At 37.6% G+C, this 19544-nt stretch overlaps 1 protein-coding gene across 3 annotated transcripts in view; it reads right to left on the bottom strand.

The window, feature by feature from the left end:
• TOX (thymocyte selection associated high mobility group box) overlaps positions 1-19544 on the bottom strand; it is a 218109-nt gene that overhangs the window by 84773 nt on the left and 113792 nt on the right. For all 3 annotated transcript variants that reach the window (XM_068188127.1, XM_068188133.1, XM_068188118.1), the window contains exon 3: positions 3548-3790. In XM_068188127.1, the coding sequence (XP_068044228.1) occupies positions 3548-3790 (243 nt within the window). The remainder of the gene's footprint in view (positions 1-3547; positions 3791-19544) is intronic.

Below are 19544 nucleotides of genomic sequence, written 5' to 3'. Positions count from 1 at the left end.
ACTCATATTCTGCACAAATTTTGTAAGTTTTCTGAAGCCCTGATACCCAGATATAACGATCGCCTAAAGAAATCTGTATGTGACAGCATGATAGAAATTAATGTGCATGTGTGTATTCTGTATGTCAACTAAGAATACAGAAATTTACAAACATAGAAGTAAATATGTGAACTGACAGCAGAATAATGAGAAGGAAAAATTTTAGTGGTTTAGTTGTTTGATTTCTTTTTTTTAAATACTTGGCATGCAGTATGAAAGTCCAATCAATCAAAAAAACTTCAAAGAAGGTTAATTCCAAATTTAAGACACTGTCAATGGCAATGAGAAATTTTCATCTCCCAGCACTGCAAAAAATTTTTAGAAAGAATTCCCATAGTGTAAGAATCTGTAAGAAGCCAATCCCTAGTATGAATTCACTGAGCTGGTAGTGGGCTCTTATTGTGTGTATTTAAGCACTTCTGCAGAGGAGAATTCTTAGAGAGATTGGGGTAAATCCTGCCATCCTTACTGAAAGGGATTTTATCTGCAGCTTGGAGGGAGTACTGCACAGTATGAAACAGGGACTTCTGATGGGTGGAGATTTGAAGGGGTTTTAGGAAGGGTACATCCTCAATTTTCAATCTGTCCAAAATCACAGAAATCCTCATCTGAAAACACCTGATAGTTCAGATGGAAGAAAACCACTCAATTTAGTGCATAAACTATTTTCCAACTGTTTCTGAGCTCACTGATATTCCTTTCTCACATTTGGCTAGCATTAAGTAATGTTTTGTCTATAAAAGCAAACTGAAAAACACTCACTAGTTCTAACACAGATAAAATAGAAGGTATTATTGCTAAAATACCAACATGGGTTAAAAGCTAGCTAAAAAGAAGGATGTTTAAAGCAAAGAAAAAAATTACCAAATTCTATTAGACGCACATTGCAATGCAGCTGAATTTGTCCCAATGCAAATAAAATTTGCTGAAGATATGAAATTAATTAGGGATAAAGAACAGCCAACAGATTTGTTTCTAAGAATATTTTTTTCTAAAAATACCCATTAGTGCCCTGAAAAATGTAGTGAGACACATGTTTTCCAAGTACACTAAACGGTACTTGATGTACTAGAAATTATATAAAACCAAGGGTTTAGCTAGATTGGAGAAACTTATAAATTATGTTCTATATGAGGCAATATAGGAGTGATTTAGACAATAACATGTTAAATGGATCAGAGTTTAATGAGATAGTAAAAAGGAAACTTTGAGATGAGTAATACCACAAGAAAAGAGTCATACTGGGAAAAAAAAAGTCAAATGTTCTGGATTATAAAGATTCAAAACGAAGTAAAGAATGTTAACTCTACAAAATCCCCTGTTTTTCTTCATCAGTGCAAAGCCAAAAGAACAATGGGGTCATTCTATTAACTGAAGAAGCCACTGAATTCACTAAAGAGTTAAATAAATTATTTCCCTCAAGTTAATTTCTCTCTAGTTATCAAATTCAAATCAGAGGAGCTATACTGCCAAACAGTGTTTGAACTGTATGAAATCGAGGTGTTAGCATTGTACCAGTCGTACTAACATGAGCTGCAGCTTCATCCCCTGCACAGACAAGCCAGCTGGAGTTGAAACTATTGCTAGGTAAGAGGTGCTCTTGTGCAAAAAGGGCATGCAAGTTAGGGATAATAGTTGACTTAGCACATGATACTTCAAGGATCATGCTTTATTTATTGAACAAATTCTCAGAAATTATTGTCAAAATTCAGCACATATTTTCTTGACATCTGATTTTCATCTCTTCTGATCTTCACTAACAGCAAAATTGCCTAGTTATATTATTCAACTTTTTGTATTTTCCCTCAATGCGATTATTCACTGTGATGATCTACACACTCTCAAGGCCCTTTGTTCAGAGCTTGTTGAAAAAGGTTAATGTGAAACATCACAGCTTAAAAGAATACACAGTTCTGAGCCATAACCATGGCTCAAAAGAGGTCAATTCAATGAAATACTGCCTGTCTTGACTAGAGTGTCAAGCATTTCTCTTACTTTTTCAAGTCCTTTCATAGCTCTGATTCTCAGAACCCCAAACAAGATTTCACTCAAGCTCTTTAATGCATGCCATCAGCTTTGTAGACAAGCAAGGAAAATATAGGCTCTTTCCATAGAGAATATTTCTATTTCTCTATATAAATCTGCCTCTCCTCCACTCCTCCCATTATTGAGCATAACCCTGGGCTCAGATTCTGACCTCAAACACAAAATGTGCAACATCCTAGTAAATCAATAACAACCGTGCAACATATAAGAAGCCAATACTTGTGCCCTCCACTTTTTGGACATCCTTGGAGGGAATGAAGAGTTCCTCAAAATCAAGGTAGCTTTATTTTAATTAAGTTGCCATGAAGCTATGTGACAAAGCAGATTTTTTTTGTAAACTAAGTCTTTTCCAGTCACCATGGCCCCTGGCTCTGGGACTGTTAGTCTAAGGGGCTGATGGAAGCTGAACCTAGATCCCTCACTACCCAAACCTCCATGTGTTGTGTCAGCTCTCAGGTTCCCAGGACTGATTTACATTTTTTTTAGATAATGTGGTGGGGAGCTAGCAAGCTGGGAAGCCTAAACAGCCTCAGTCCCTAAGTGCAGAACTTTTGGTGAGAAGTCCAGACCCTTTATCTCTAGGAACAATAGATTCTTATCTTTGACTGTTGGGATCTGCAGCTCCTGGGCAGACCATTTAGCCCACCTAGAGCTTTACGTGTTGTGGGATACACACAATGTCAGGTTCCCTCCTCTTTCATGGGATTTTTAACTCTTTGGGCTAGAGTTGTACATCAATGTGAAATAATCTTGTCTGGAGCTGCTACGCAAGAAATATACTAATTAATTGTAGAGCCCACTTGAAAATGTAATGTGTAAAGTAGCTCTGCAGTTGTTGCAAGCAATTTAACATTCAAATAAGTGATTTATAATACCAGGCTTCACAAGATTATGACCATAATGACTATCTGACAGACTTTATAAGCAAGTTGTCCAGTCATTTCAATTGGATTCTGGCTGGCTAAGGACTGGGAACTGTAAAAAGGCTGTAGGATTTGGCCTAGAATCAGAAGTAACATTTGCTGTTTTCCAAACGCGCGGTAAACAAGAAAGGAGATATTAAATTTTTGTACATCTCTCAGCACATGCAAATGAGAATGGAAAGAGCCTCATCAGACAAATACAGAACAACGGCCATCTGGATCCAAACCCTGCTCCAGCAGAAGTCAGAGCCTTCAGCCTCTTTCTGACATTATTTACATCCCTGTAAAGGATAACCTTCTACCCAAGGTGGTGGAAGGTAACACTCCGGCTTTGAGCAACTCAGCTGAAAATTCGCCCTCACTTCCGCTGAGGGGAGGATTTGACACAGGGAATCCAATGTAACACCCAAAGTCAGGCCAGGGCACTCCAAAATTTGAGTGGGGCAGGTGTTGGCCCCCTTGAAGGATTTCAAACAGGTCTGTATTTCCATGATTTTGCACTTAAAACAGAACAGAAGGGAAAGACTAAAAGTGCTTACCACAGAGAGGGAATTGGAAAGCAGCGTCCCGTCTTGGCCAAGCATGTTGGAAACTGTAATTTCAGGTAGATCCATGTTTTGAGGGTGGAATGGAAGGAGGCCATTGTGGTTCATGGGATGACACAGAGAGTGGTACCCAGACTCTATCTCATTTAAGTGCACCAGGGAGTGGTCAGGCAGTGATGGAGGAGTTATAGGAGGTATGTTAAAATCTTCACTTTCAAGACTTGGACCAGGAAAAGACTGGAAAAAAAAAAAAACAAAACAACAAACAGAAAGTGCTATGAAAATCAGATGAGCACTGTTCAGTAATAACAATAAAAGTCATACAAAACAAACAAGAAGAGCCAAACTCACATACTTCTAAGCACAACCTACAATTTAACAGAGAGTATTTTCAAGACCCATATATTATACAAGTGAAGTCTCACCATTATGTATGGAGGAAAAAATGCCTCTAAGGCATAAGAATCTATGATACTTTTCCCTTAGAAATATTTTTTTAAGAGAAGGTGAACTCAAACAGATTTCAAGAGTCCTATTAAAATTTTCCAAGAGTGTTCATCTAGCTGAATACCTTTTTCATAGGAATTGTGGAAAGGGAATGCAATTTATAAAATTAATATTGGCACAAAATGGTTCATTTTACTCCCTGCTACTCAGACCAAGAATTACATAGTGAAGAAAGATACCACTTTTATGCTTAGGGGAGTGCCATGCATTTACTCAGCTACAAAGAAACAGTAGGTACTCAGCATGAGTATACTTTGTGTTTATAAAAGTGCATTTGAATTTTTTTTAAAAAATCAAATTTTTTTTCTTAATTTATAAACTGAATTATACATACATTTTCCAGTTATCTGAATTAGTAGTTCCACCAAACAACTGTTAGTCTTTTGTTGTCTGCTACCATTAAGTCATCCAACTCAATCTGATCCAAGGAAAAGCCACAGGCAAAGTCAGAATAATGCACCAAGGTGGATAATTGCTATTATTTATCTACAGTTTTTGTACAGCAGGTAGGCTCATTTGTGGGATAGGGTGGGTATGTGTGCATTTCTAAAAAGGAAAAGGTGAGCATAATAAAGGGTTAAAGAGATCAGTTGCAATGGCTCAGCCTGAAAGCCCGCTCTGCTTTTCTGAGAAAAGCCAACTCCTTTACAAAGTGATCAGTCTTTGCACATCCCATGCCCACAGTCAGGAGATTTATAGCACAGAGACTACTCCCACCCTTCCTGCCCCTCTTCAGCACAGCAGTCCTGCTCTGAGTGCTGCTTTTGGTAATTCTGGAAATGCAAGGATTTAAATACATTCTGCTCCTGAAAAGTCTCACCAGAAAGGATGAGTATGAGGGCACAATTTAAAAGAGCAGCTATTGGAAGAAAATGTTTTCCCCAATATGAGTTTCCAAATGGAGGATAATCTGGTGTATGAATTCATGCAGAAGGACAAGGGGAGAATCAATGGCCAATTATAAACAAAGGGATTTTTCATTAATCATCACGGTAATAATGTCCTCCTGATGCCTGAGGTTACTCTCTGTATGAGCATGTATATATAAACTTATATCAGTAAAAACCAAACAGTATTAAATGTTTTCAGTGAGCTGGTGAACACAGAAAAAACTCCTCTAATGCACATTGCCATGGTTTTGTCTGCTTTGTTTTTTTCCCAAAAAGTTTGTAATGTCTTTACCAAATATCTTAGTATAAAATAGAACAGGAAGTCTAGACTGGGAAGGCCAAAATAAAATCCCCAAAAATGGAACAGAACAGGAATTGACAGTGATATCATCACTGTTATGTGTGAGGACTTCGATTCTACCCATGCATTCCAGCTGTGTTTCTCACCTCCAGCACAGGAGTTTGCTCTCCCTTTGCCCCTGCTTTCTTCTTAATGGCAAGCTGGTGCAATTCTACTGACCTCTGTAAGTTGCATTGGCCCCTACTTTTACAAGCTATGATGCAGCCATTTCTCCAAGGGGAAATACAGTAAAATAGACCCTTACCAAATGGAGAGAAGGCTTAAACATAGCAAAGAGAACATCACATTTACTCAACAACAATGTATAAATTTTGCAAAACCAAATAAAAGTATTAGGGACAATGCATACACTAGCTAGTTGCTAATTACTATTATATAAAATCCATGATGAAAAAAAGGTGTCTAAAGTGAGTTTAAGATCTAATACCACAATAACTAAACAGCAAAGAAGAGAAATGAAGGATGGGATAACATCCACAATGCTCTCCTGGACCAGCACTATCCCTGCTGGTACACTACCCTGCTGGTAACAGTAATCCTGGTGAACTTGGATCCATGTAGCCTACAGCTTCCGGGAGGGATTCATTAGCTGTGAAAAGATGACATTTATGTTTAACAGTGTCTTTTCTAATGTCCCAAAAGACTTATGGCCTCAAAAGAGTTTTCTCTCCCCAGATTTTGCAGGTAGAAAGTATTAACATCTATTTTCCCTTTTTCATACTCTCCTGTGAGAGGTTAAGAGAGTTTGCTACCAAAAGCAAATATTCCTAAATCAAATAATGACAGGATATTGGAGGCACTTAGCATATCTGCTTATTTGTATGCCTCTTTTAGCTTCTCCCATATGGATGGACCTGGCTTTATATTTGATTCTTTGTGTTTCAAATGTGTCATTAACTAGTAATACTTCAAAAATGGTGGAATCAATTAACTGCCATTATCTTCACTTTATTAAGAAGGAAGTATAAAGCACTAGCAGGCTGCACAATCCAAGGTGTGTCATGTGTAGGTATATAATAATGTTATATATATTATATGGGTTAAGAATTTTAAATAAATGATTGTCTGATAAAATACTAAATAATCACACAATGGTTGCTGCTTGTGAACCATTTAAGAGTGTATTTGATCCCACATTACCTACAATATCACTGTTCACTACACTTAAACATAGGATTAGAATAGGAAAAGCTGTAATGACACACCAAACAACATAATTCAAATTATAGTATCTCCTATGTTTCTCTATTTTAATTTTTTTTCTTAAGACATAAACTATTGTACTATTTCAGTAAAGCTAGGCAGAATCCAAGTTATATGCTAATGGTATGGACAGATATTCAAAAGCATCTGCAGAGCACCCTATTCACCTTACATTTTCAGCCAATATACTCAGTATGCATGTAAGGCATATAGACATAACGTCCTCAGGAAAGTTACTTCAACAAGTGATTTGCTGGTATTCATTTATTTCGTCCAGGAGCTTGGTTCAGATGCTTGTAGTGACTTTGCACACTGGCATATCAAACTCAAAATTCCTAGATACATCTGCAGCAAACCCAACATATCACAGGAACAAGGCTATTGCAACTGTGCCTGGAGGAAAGGCACGAGGAATGGGACATGTGCTTGTCCTGTGAATAACAGCTACAAGCTTCAAACACCCACTCCTACTTTCCTGCCACCTCTCTCCTTGCTGTTGGAAAACCTATTTTAGTAACCATCTGGGGTCCCCTTGATGCAAGTGATCCACTGCTGGCAATGGGCTCTCCTGGAATGTTGTATTGTCACTTTCTTCTGTAAAGAGAAATTTTAGGGAAATTTACAAAAAATGCAGTCTTAAGCTTAACTCTGCAGCAAGAATTTCCATTCCCAGTCCAGTCATCATCCTGCCCCAATCTGGGCTTCCTTAGAGCACCATTTCTTTCAACACAAGCAGTTTATCTGGAATTTCTAATTAAAGCAGTTATCCAGAGCATCAGGGAAGGCTGTACTCCCTGTATCCCACTACAAGTCATAAGCACAGCTCATATGTATTCATAATAAATGGTGGCCCATAGTTTCAGATCTGTTAGGTTTTTTTGGGGGATGGGGAAGGTTAGGGTCTTTCCCCTCCACTCCAAGGGCTTTTCCTTCATAGCTGGTTTTCCTATGAGCAGGACTTGTTCTATTCATAAAGACATGGAATAGCTCCTTTTTATTCTACTGGTCACAGGAACCTCAGCAAGCTCACCTTTTCACTTTTGAATAACAGAAAAAAACCAACCCCAAAACCCCAAAACAAACAAACAAACAAAGAAAAGTAGCAGAAATGCTTTATTTTCTTTACCACAGAGATACTAGGAACTTTGCCAGTGGTTTCACTTTCAGCTCATGACTATAGGAGTGAAAGAGGCATTAATCAGGTCTTCAGTTTAGGGGAGTTTCCTAGGCCTTTATTACATTCCAGAGAGAAAGCCCTCTGCAAATCAACACCATTAAACCAACTACATAGCACTGAACGGACACAGGCTTAAATTTTTCTTTGTTTTAAAGAGCATTTTCATTACACCTGTGTTTATTATAAACAAATTTCAGTCTAGTTCAGATGGAATCTACACAGTGGGAACCTCAGAACTGATTATCCTTAAATTTGAGCTATCTATGACACAATGTTATGGAAGATTTTTGAATTAAGAATGTCTTCCCAAATTTAGAGGACTATATTTTATGTTTCTGGCTAAATATTAGTGACATTTCTGCTTGAAATTATGTAAACTTCATAAAACAGACGATTGAGATGCCCACTCTGAAATCAAGAGGCTTCATTATTTATATGCTACCTTGGCATATCATTTTATGAGAAAAGCTTGCCAGAATAAAATGATATGAACATTATTGAACTGAACCCTAACTCACTGTCCAACCCAAACCCAAGCTTCTTTTTCTGAACAAGATCCCATTGGTCCTCTTCAATTTACCTTTTAAGCCACATAGCCTGGTCAAATCCAGCAACAAGCTATGAAAGGAGGGGCAAAACTGGGGCACTGAGAGGAAGTGTATGTCAGGAGTCAGTTCTTTACTTAGGCAACAAATAACTCGAATTACAGCTATGCATCCAGCTGTGCTGATAACACAAACACAAAAAAAAAATTCTAGTATTTACCTTAATATCAGAATATTAAGGGAAATGCTGGCAGGAAATACAAATACAGCCCCTTTCCTTAAGTACTCGACAGTGATAACTGCATACTGGCCAGCAAAACTTACTTATGTTTCAAAGTAATTTTAATAGAATTTTAAAAAGTGATCAGAAAAGGCAAATCAAAGGAGGAGGCTCAAACAGACTGACCACAGGAGGCAGCAAGCTTTCAAACATCCAGTGTAAATCCCTCTGGAAAGAGCAGAATTGTTCATATATGACAGCACAGAAGACAACATTCACTAAGTCTGATTTGTGTGCTCACTGGTTGCATCAGTCATCATGCATTTACTCAACAGAATCTCGTATTAGCAACAGTTCCTTAAAAATTGGGAATTTGCCTATAGATATTTAATTTAAATGATATGAATGGTTCTGCCAACTATGTAGAGCATGTCTTAATTTTTCATTTGCACCAAGGCTTCTGCGTCTGACCTGTGGAAAGATGCCAGTTTTTAAAAGATAGATGCTTCAGGCTGTCTCCTCTTCTATTATTGAACACGTTGTTACATAACTGAAATACTTACGAATCGAGAGTAATGTAAAAACAATGAGCTCATTAGAAGGGGGAAAAAAGCCACGTACTTTATACAAATTTGAAAGTTAGGATAATATATTTGACAGTGGATATTTCCAGTAGTTTTAATAGGATCAGCCTTATCTCTGATTTCTAAATGGAGGAGCTTCAGAAGCAAGAGTTTTTTAGCTGCTTTTGTCTCTGCATGAACAAGGCTTGCTAGCTTGAGACTATAATGCATTACTGTGGAAACCCTCAGTCTGTTACATAAATCATCTTAACACTCAGCAAGAATTGTCCAACAGTGCCATTGATATGTTCAAGTCAATGATCCTGAAAACAATTTTTTTGTGTTTCTTCATATGGTAGACAACAGCAATAAATCATATTCATTTAAAAACATACAATATACTAATTTATCAAGCCACAGCTATCAAAAATGTATTACAGGGGAAGGTATAATTTTTTTGTTAATCAATTTCTCTAATTTGCATTAGTTAAAGGCCAAAGCCCCAAGCAAAACATTAATTTTCCTGTACCAGATGAATTCCATTTTCAAGAAAGAGAATGTGCTGACAATTATATTATTAATTTTAAACAATCATAATTTTCAAAGCATACAGAACTATGTACAACAACAGACTCTTTTTAAGATTTCACTCTTGAGAGTCTTTTCATTAATTACATTAATTTTATGCATACAGTGTAGCAGTTTGCTGGGAAATGTGTTTTCAATTGAGGCTTTAAATTGAAACACAGTTTAAAGATGACAGTAAGTAGGAGCACAAATATTATAAGAGGCTAAAGGATAAGGGGCCTGCAAACACTGATACTGTTATTGAAGCAGTTAAACTTCCCTTCAGACAAAAATACAGCTGTGCACTTTTCTTATTTAGAACATTTGAATAAAATTAAAAGAGAAGTGCAAGTCTTTTATGAATTACTGACAAACTGACCAAAGCAGTTCTATAGGAATATGCAAGAGCTTTAGGCACAAATGGAACATCCTTAGCCCCTGAAGTAGAGTCTTGTCCCTCTAACCTGTGACAATCTTTCACCTTCCTTAGCATGTCCCCAGTGGGGATCCAACTGTGGTCATTGTCCAACACCCTTGCCACTCCTCTCTCCTGAAAATAAAGGTATTTTCTCTCCCACAATGTCTACTACTACTGCTACTACTATTGCTACAACTATCATTATTATTGTTGTTATTATTTTTGTTCTTATTAATACTACTATTACTACTATACTTCAACTACTGCTGCTGCTGCTGCTACTACTACTACTACATTTTAATGAAAGCTAAAATTCTTAAGGTAACTCGGGGTCCTATTCAACAGGCTTTGGTCTGTACTATAACACAGGCAGCGTCATGTATGGTATGATCTTGAGTTCAGCACTATAAGACATACTTCCATGAACCAGTTACTATATGCGCTAAATATTCTTTTTCATCTAGAAATAAAAAGCATATTAGAAATAAAAAACTTTTCAGAGACCCACACTGCAAAACATACCTAAATTGTGCTCAGTACAAAGCGCTGGGTAATAAAACTAGTAATATACATATTTAATAAGCAGAATTGAACTGAAAAAAAATAGAAGTCACATCTTCACAAATCCTGCTGCTTGAAAATATAGATGATACACCACATTTAACTTGTCAGAAGCCTCATTAGCATCATAGCATAGACTCTAAACCAGCAATCAAGACACTGTGCTCTTCACATGTTTACATTTTTAAATGCTCTTAAAATAGCAGTAGTATAGATTTACATTTAAGTATATATGTTTAGGGGGCAAATATTCTGTCTAAATTTCCATATTCCTTCTGAGAAAGATACCAAAAGATGAAACAATATTGTACTCAGGGCACACAGTGATGAAGGACAAAGGATCCTTTTATTTTTTGTTCAGATTTTTTTCTCCTTCTTTCTCTTTTCTTTCCTTAGAAAAGCTCAGAAACAATGGATTGCTTCTCACTATTCAAAAGGACAGCGGGTCCTACCTGTGCTACACTTTCCTGACTGACTGATGAAATTGCCAGAAAAAAATCTGATTTAATGTAAAATGTCACCACTTGAGAAAAGGAGGATCAAAACAGAGGCATAGCTATTCTTTGCAATTATGGTGGTACTTTTGTTTAGTCCCGTGCCAATCACAGAAAAAACTGAAAGCTGAGGCAGATCAAAGCTCCCAATTCCTACCAGTGGTCCTCCTGGATTTAACACCTACATTTTGGATCCAGCACTTTACAGTAAAAAAGCCAAGGAAGTGCTCAGTATATGAACAAGTACAGATTATTTGAGCAAGTAAAAGTGGCAGGATCTGGCCCTCTCTTAATAAAGTGTCATGTAAGCATTGGGACTGCTGGGACCCCAGTAATAAGTTCAATTGTACTGATGTCGTACAAACTATCAGCAGCGTAGTACCTATTAGGACATTTTTATAAACTGCAAGAAATATGCAAGCTATTACAAGATATAATTCTGAAAAGCAGACTTCTGTGTAAGAAGCCAATTTAAGTGAAAACAACATAAACAATAGTAACTTGTGTGCTCAAGTGAAGCATCTTTTTAATTTTGAGTAATGAAGATGTCAAGCCAAATGCTAGAGTAGTTTAACTTAATTAGGTGGCCTATTTTTCCAGGCAGCCTTTCATTTTCCATTGAAAACTCAGCTTGTATGCGAGGCAACAAGAGCAATTTTGTCTGTAATGAATACCTCTGGGACTCCACGGAGTGATCATTTGAATGTTACATTGAAGATTGGTTTGAGTAACTAGTTTGGGCTTGTTGAGATGCCAGATTTTGTAAAACTAACTAGATTAATCAAAGACTGGCATCTCATCGGTTAATTTGGTCAGGGGTCAGCAGGTCAAACTGACTCTACTGTGGCAGCCTTTGCCAAAAGGGACAGTATAATAGTAATTGGTCTAATTTGTAGTTCAAATTCACATAATTCTTCCAGACGTTTTATGGACCGAAAAAGGTTCATTTTATGTGAAGCTCAGATGAAAAATACTGCCTTTAACATTTCCCATAGTTACATCCCATAATTCTTTCACACTGCTGACCTGTAGAGTTTCCTGGAAACTACATAACTAAAATATATGATGTCTGTAATCTGTTTTTACATGTTAAAAAAGTTGTACATGAAGGAGCAGAGGGAAATATTTTGAAGGATATTTTATACTGGCTGCTCATTAAACAGAAAGTTGTCTCATGACATGCACAGCAAAAGGCAGTGCCTTTTCTCTTGTGATATGTGAAAAAATACCTCTGGCTTTTGGACAGAGAATTCATCATTTGATGATTGATTTTCTGTTTACCTTTTTCATGGTAAAATAATAGCTTTTGTTGTTTTTACTTTATTGATTTATTGTGGGCCTATCACTGAAGTTGCTGTCATCCTGATGCCACAGCTAAGACAAGATACATTGTTTACTTAACTTCCCTCTCATCTGCAACTCTTAAGAAAAATACTCTTAATTGATATGAAGAATCACTGTGTATTCAACAGGGCCAAGTTCAAAATTTTAGTATTACTCTAGAAGTATCTCACATTTACTTCTAAAGCCCAAAATTCTGTAGCTAGGCTATTACCCTCCAAACCTGTTTCATTAAAAAGTTTTCTGCCCACATGGCTGCAAAGAAAATATAAGTGCAAGATTTCACAGCCAGAAGACAAATAGAATGCTGAAAATTTTGTTATACTTGCTGAGGTTTCTGATATGATCTCAATTTTACAGATCCACGCTAATGATTTTTGAAGGTTGGAGAGGGACACTTTTGTTTATACAACTGTAATTATGGGGATGTTTGCTTAGGATCCTTAGGGACTAGATTTTGCCCTCTTTGGTGTTTTTACAGCATGTGCTATAGAATAGGCATTAAATGAAAGACGCATTAAGTTAAGGCATATTTAAGTAACTCATTTTTCAGGGATAAGTAGGTCGTATACATTTCTTCTTCTGGTCAGAGTACAAGTTCCACACCTACTGAACATAACTGACTAAAATGAATTTGCGTAAAAAAGGGTAAAGGTATTTTACCTGAGTTACATCTTTAAAGTGAAATTTGTAAAAGCTCTTAAATTCCAGCCAACAGTCTTAATTCTGACTTCCAGTCCTAATTCTGACTCCCAATTCCAGTCCTAATTCTGACTTATATTTTTATAAAATCTGAGGCATTTGATTACAAAAAAAATAAAATATCCTTGAATATATACACAGTACATGTTCATACACTTTGCATTAAAGCTAAAGACATTCATACATACATATATAACACAGCCCTATGGAGAAGGGCTTGGGGACACTGATGGATGACAAGTTGGATATAAGCTGGCAACACGCTTGCAGCCCAGAAAGCCAACCATGTTCTGGGTTGCATCAAAAGCAGCGTGGCCAGCAGAATGAGGGAGAGAATTCTGCCCCTCTATCCTGCTTTTGGGAGACTCCACCAGGAGTGCTGCATCCAGCTTTGGGGTCTTCAGCACAGGAAAACATGAACTTGTCTATTTGGGTCTAGAGGAGACTCTGAGGAGACCTTATAACACCTTTCAATATATAATGAGGCTTATAAGAAAGATGGAGAAAGACCTTTTACCAAGGCCTCTAGTGTCAGGACAAGCAGCAACAGTTTTAAACAGAGAGTACAGATTTAGACTGGACACAGGAAAAATTCTTTACTGTGAAGGTGTTGAGACACTGTAAGAGATTTTGCAGAGAATCTGTGTGTGCCCCAACACTGGAAGTTTTAAAGGTCAGGTTGGATGAGGCTTGGAGCAAACTGATTTAGTGAAAGATGCAACTGCTCATGGCAGGGAACTGGACTAGATGATCTTCAAAGATGCCTTCCAATTCAAACCATTCTATGATTCTAAAGATGTATCTCTATAAATATATATACATAGCCTTGTTAATGCAACTGTTGATGTATTTTTATCAGGGACTCTGTTCTTTCCAGACTCTGTCTGATTTTCTGATTTTAAGATAATATTAAAAGGCTATGTTTTACTCCAAAGTGAAAGGGCAGGGTAAAATTACATCTACCTTTAACTGCTCATTCAGGATCTGAAAGGCCTGCCTAGTATTTTTATTTCCCTGAGGCCATTTTAACCTATGTCTCTTTATTTTTTTTTTTTTTTAATGTAGCATTTATAGACTACTTCAGAGAATTGGAGGACCAAGAAGTAGACTCCCTTCTGTTGATAACCTATTTTTGAAATTAAAAGATAGTGGATCAGGAAGAGGGAGGTGGTGCATGGTTCAAAACAGCCCTGGACTGTAGCCAGCCAACAGCCTGCCCAGGAGGCATTGCCTTTTCACTGTGGAGCAGCCTCTCAAATAATGAGTTTTCCAAAGCAAAAGCTTTCCAACTTCTGGGCAGGATTGTGCTAGACTTCAGGTCAGGGTAGTATCTACCCATGGGACTACATTGGACCATGTAATGATTCTCTATCTGAGAATGCTGCTTTTTCTCAATCCTTTCCAAGGCAGCTAACTCTTACCCTGCTCTGCTGATGGAGACTGTTGCAGGCAAAAATACTGAAGAACTGTGTCTTCTGGCAGTATCCTGGAATTCTAGCCTACCTACAAGGAAGGACCAATACAGAGCAAGAGAGGGAAGCTATTGGGTAGCATTTATCCATCTCTACTTCACATGAGCAATAGCTATGTCATTAATAATCCAAGAAATTATGATATAAAAATGTAAAAATACATGAGGGCTATATGTAGGACCATGTGCATAAGGCAACATTAATATGAAAAATCTCTCTTTTGGATGTCAATCCATCCCATTTCACCCTGTAGCTGTACAGGACCAAACAGTTTTGATACCCATGGTGCCCCCTCCATCAAAAAGAGCATGCAGATACATATTTTAGATAGATGTCCCTGGCATAGCTCTGGGAAACAGGAAAATACCACCTCTGAGCAATCAGTATTCCTTCCTCTGCCTCAGATCTTTTCTTTCCAGTGGGACAATAGGGGTACTGCCCCAAATCATCAGCTCCAGGCCTCTTCTCATCCCTTCCCTTTGGACCTTGCAGGGAATTTGGCAGCTGCACTCATTAACCTTAACATTTATCAGGCCTCAGGAAGGCTACAAATGTGTTAAAAGTTTGTGCAAGAGAGTCCTGAATTACATTCCATATTTTGACTAGGAAGAAATGTAAAATAAGCAATACAATTTTATACTGACTGTTCTATGCGTGGACCACAAATTACAGGAGGAGGAATAACATAAAGAGTAATTCATGTCCAAGGTTTCAATTATAGGTATGGGGAAAAAACAATAATTGGTGGGAATCTCAAATGCAGATCAGTTGGCATAGTTTTATTTTAAAATGATAAATACTTTCAGATCCAAGTGCAATTAGTAGTGAAAATGTCACAGTTTTACTGTGTATGTTTGTTAATATGGCTGGCATAACTAATTTAGGAGATGCCTTCAGTGTAGAGTCCTGTACTACATACATTGTAACCAAAAATGCAGTACAAACACATATATATATAATGTACACAGAGACAACATTGCCAAACAGCCTTTTGGGACGCTTTAAAAGAATATCATTAATTTTTACTGTATACTTACTCTTCTGGCTCAGTTCCAGAACTGGCTTTCTGTAAAAATAATTTCAAGTACAGAATTATGCTATTTGCTTGCAGCAACATCACAGGAACAGTAGTGAGCCATATGTTGCTACTTAGCAACTTGGTCTGTAAGTCCCAAAGCATGTACTGATTTGAAAATTGAACAGAAATGATAATTATTGTTGAGGGATGCTGTGAGGCAACTTGTCTTGGATTACCAAACTATGCAGATGTTTGATGTTGTACAGCAAAAGGAACAAACTATATTTTTCTTGTCCAATGGCTGAGCTTTTATTTATGTTAGCCTAAAGGGGATAAAATGATTAAAACCTGTAAAATAATATAAGGTGATGTTTTTCTGGATATGAACACTTTGGAGTAAACAGAAGAACTGAGGTGCTTGTCAGCATATAACAGGACTCCAGGAATCCTGCCTCTATGATCACCTAATCCTTAAAGACAGCCAAGTGGAAACCCCTTGGTCCTTGGTGTTGCATACCATGACTCAGTCTGCCAACCCACTTCACAAATAAGCTATGTCAGACTCTGATATTAGAAAATGATGCTCATATCTGACTCAGTCAGCATGACCGGAGCTTCAATAAAAGTTTCTGATAGGACTATGTATCTTCTTACGTGTGAGATTAATATTTTAGTAGCAGATGTGAATGCATCAAGAAAAGCAGAGTAATTACTTCTCATTCTGACAGGATTCAACTCCTATCTCCGATCTTGTGAGGGAACAGACAAGTTATTAAGGGTGGGAAGGAGCCTGCATTCCTCTCACTAAGGTCATGCAATGGCAAGACTCATAAGCACAGGTGCAAAATAGACATAGGACAAAATTATGATTAGAGCAACTATGCTGTCATCTGAGAGAGAACATTTCCTCCTCTCTTTTTATGGCATTATGTGTTTTAAATCCAGGAACAATGACAGGTAAATGAACAAACAGTCCTAAAACCACAGTCAGAAAATATAATTGCATCCTTTACTGTTCCTCTCCCTAGCCCTGTAAGTTACCCAGTCTTTTGTGCTTTGTTTTCAGAGCAGGAAATACTGTATTTTTTTCCAGTTGTAACCACAAGACTGGATCTTGAAATGGTAGCCAGTTCACCCGTTTTGGCTGACCACCAAATGCTTATGCCCAGAAAGGAACACCACCCCACTTCTGTCAGTGAAGACCTCACAGATACTGCCAATGAAGAGTTGTTTAGTTCCTTTGAGGAACGACTCGCAGCTGTCTATGTCAGGAACAGGTTCGGGAAGGCTCCTCTCACAGTCGCAGGTTCTTGATGAAACATGAGAGACAGGTTTCCATCACACCGCATATTCGTGTTCTCAGTGAAGTTGTTTTGTCTCTGTCTCTTTCTCTCTCTCTCTCTCTTTTTTTTTTAATACTGTTATTATTACAGTACAGGCTTTCACATATGCTCCAGCCCACACAGAGCTGGAACACCTCTTCTTGCAAAGTCAAGAAGGCAGGATAAAAATGCTTGGGTTGTTTAGCTTGAAAAAGAGAAGGCTCCAAGGAGATCTTAGAGCAGCCTTCCAGTACCTAAAGGGAGCCAACAAGAAAACTGGAGAGGGACTTTTTACCACAGCCTGCAGTGATAGGTCAAGGAGAAATGGCCTTAAGCTGCAGGAGAATAGGTTTAGATAAGACATCAGGAAGAAGTTCTTTGCTATAAGGGTGGTGAGGCACTGGCACAGGTTGCCCAGAGAGGTTGTGCTCCTATAACTGGAAATTTTCAAGGCCAGGCAGGGTGGGACTCTGAGTAACCAGGGCTAGTGGAAGTTTCCCTGCCCATGACATGGGGGAAGGAACTAGATTATCTTTAAGGTCCATTCCAACCCAGTCCATTCTATGATTCTGTGTATTCACTTAAAACCACAGTGTAAGCATCAGGAGAAAATCCCAGCAAGGGAAAGGAGGTTGTGACAGCCCAAGGCTGACAGCAACTCTCAACCAGGCACAGAAGGCTGGGTGACTGGTGCACACTTGGTAACAGCTCAAAACACTCTGCCTGACAATTGAGCTGCTTCTTGCCACATGGATCCCCCAGCAAAAGACAGAGAGGTTGCCTTTGGGTTTTGAACTCTTCCTGGGAGTCAGACACGCCAGAGTTCAGCTTTGCCATGGTCAGACTTTAAGTCTGTAAGCCTGTTCTTGATTCCAGCCCTTAGTAAGAATTCAGGGTTTTCTGACACTTTTGAATTTGGAAATGTCACATTTGATAGATTTTTTCCCTTGAAGACAAAGTAATTTGCATTTAAAATACCTAGGCCTGGGTCTTTAAAGGTACTTTGAGAACCTTACTTTCACTTCAACAAGTGAGTGTTAGATGCATAAATATATCTGAGAATCTGGGCCTTGTTAGCACATGTAGAAACCACATAAAAGATTAAAACTTATATTCTTAATTTTTCAATATGCCATTTAAATTATTTAAACTACATGCATACACAGTACAAAAATATCAACAGAAGAAAAATAATCCTGATGTATAATGCGGATTTGCAATTCTTTATTCAAAACTATTTAAGACAGACATAATGATTCTCTGAAAGGTAGCAGCTGCCTGATAACAGTAATCATTCATAGAGTTTGTATTTCTACTGTTTCAAACAAATTCAATTAGCCCTTGCACTTCAAAACCCTTAAGGCAAGAATGAGATGATACTAGGCTGCTTTAATCTAATAGTAATACTAAAACTTGTCAGTACAGTTTTTGGAATAATGGTTAGAGAAAAATTAATAATATAATTTTTCATTTTTTAATCAAACAGTTCTATTCTAAACTACCTTTGGATCTTGGAGGGTTCTTAGCTGAATAAGTTCAATCATGCACAACTCCTAAATGCAAAGTACTATTGGTCTCTTAAGGTATTTCAGAGTGACTTCAACAGAAAGCTGGGAAGCAACATGGTGGAACACTTTAAAGATGGTCTTTTTGATTGAACCATACACTCATCTCACACAACCTCCTGTTTCTCTGCCCCCAAGGAACCTGTGTACCTGACGAACACTACTTCGTGAAGACATTTGGTTTTCAATGCACACTTTCCAAAGCTGTTGAGTCCTAAGTTCCTAAGTTATATTCAGCTTATCTGAACATAATTACTATTAATTCAAACTTATTTCTCACCTAATTTGAGTTTTACACGTAAGCCTCCTGGTTCTGTCAGGCCAGACACCACTGGACTGATATATTGCATGACATAGACCACAAGTCTGGTTATTCATGGCAATTTCTGACACAATCTAACTAATCAGCAGCACTATTCCCACCACTTACTGGTGCAAAGTTAAACTGAAGCATGTGATTTAATGAAAAATTCCCCCCTACATATAGACATAGCAACAGGTAGACAACCCAAAACTTTCAAAACTATTTTTGTTTTTTAAGGAGTAAATAAAATTGTAATTCTTAGAAATCTATAGGATCTTTGAAGTCAAGTGGAAAGGTGGAAAATTTTTTAATATACATCCAGTATCAAAATTTAGTGTGTATGGTTCCCCAGAAGGAAAAGGGCTCAAAAATACCTTTAAAGAATGCACATCACATTAAGCCTTTTGGCCTGTGGGCTACAGAAGGCTAAGTCATTGCCTTAACCCCACTGCTAATTGTGTAATAATAGCAACATTCCTCAGACACAGGATTAGTGCTAAAAATGCAATTCTTCAACTGTTCTATGAGTGATAATTAAAGATATTTGTGACATGTATAGCTTATAATGATTAACTTGTCTGCAGTCAGATGAACAAATAACCTGCACCTGTAAAGACTTTATTTCCTGAAGGTAAAACAACTGTTTAGGAAAGATCATGCTGGCAAAACAGCTGCTTGCATTCTGGAGAGGAAACAAGGTAGTATCTTTCAAGAAACACCAACTCTGGTGTTTTATCAGCTCTATCTCATTAACTGGAAAC

Source organism: Anomalospiza imberbis, chromosome 1, assembly GCF_031753505.1.
Source record: "Anomalospiza imberbis isolate Cuckoo-Finch-1a 21T00152 chromosome 1, ASM3175350v1, whole genome shotgun sequence".
In the NCBI taxonomy this organism is placed as follows: Eukaryota; Metazoa; Chordata; class Aves; order Passeriformes; family Viduidae; genus Anomalospiza; species Anomalospiza imberbis.
Note: the sequence above shows the minus strand (reverse complement) of the source record. Positions and strands in the feature narration are given on the sequence as shown.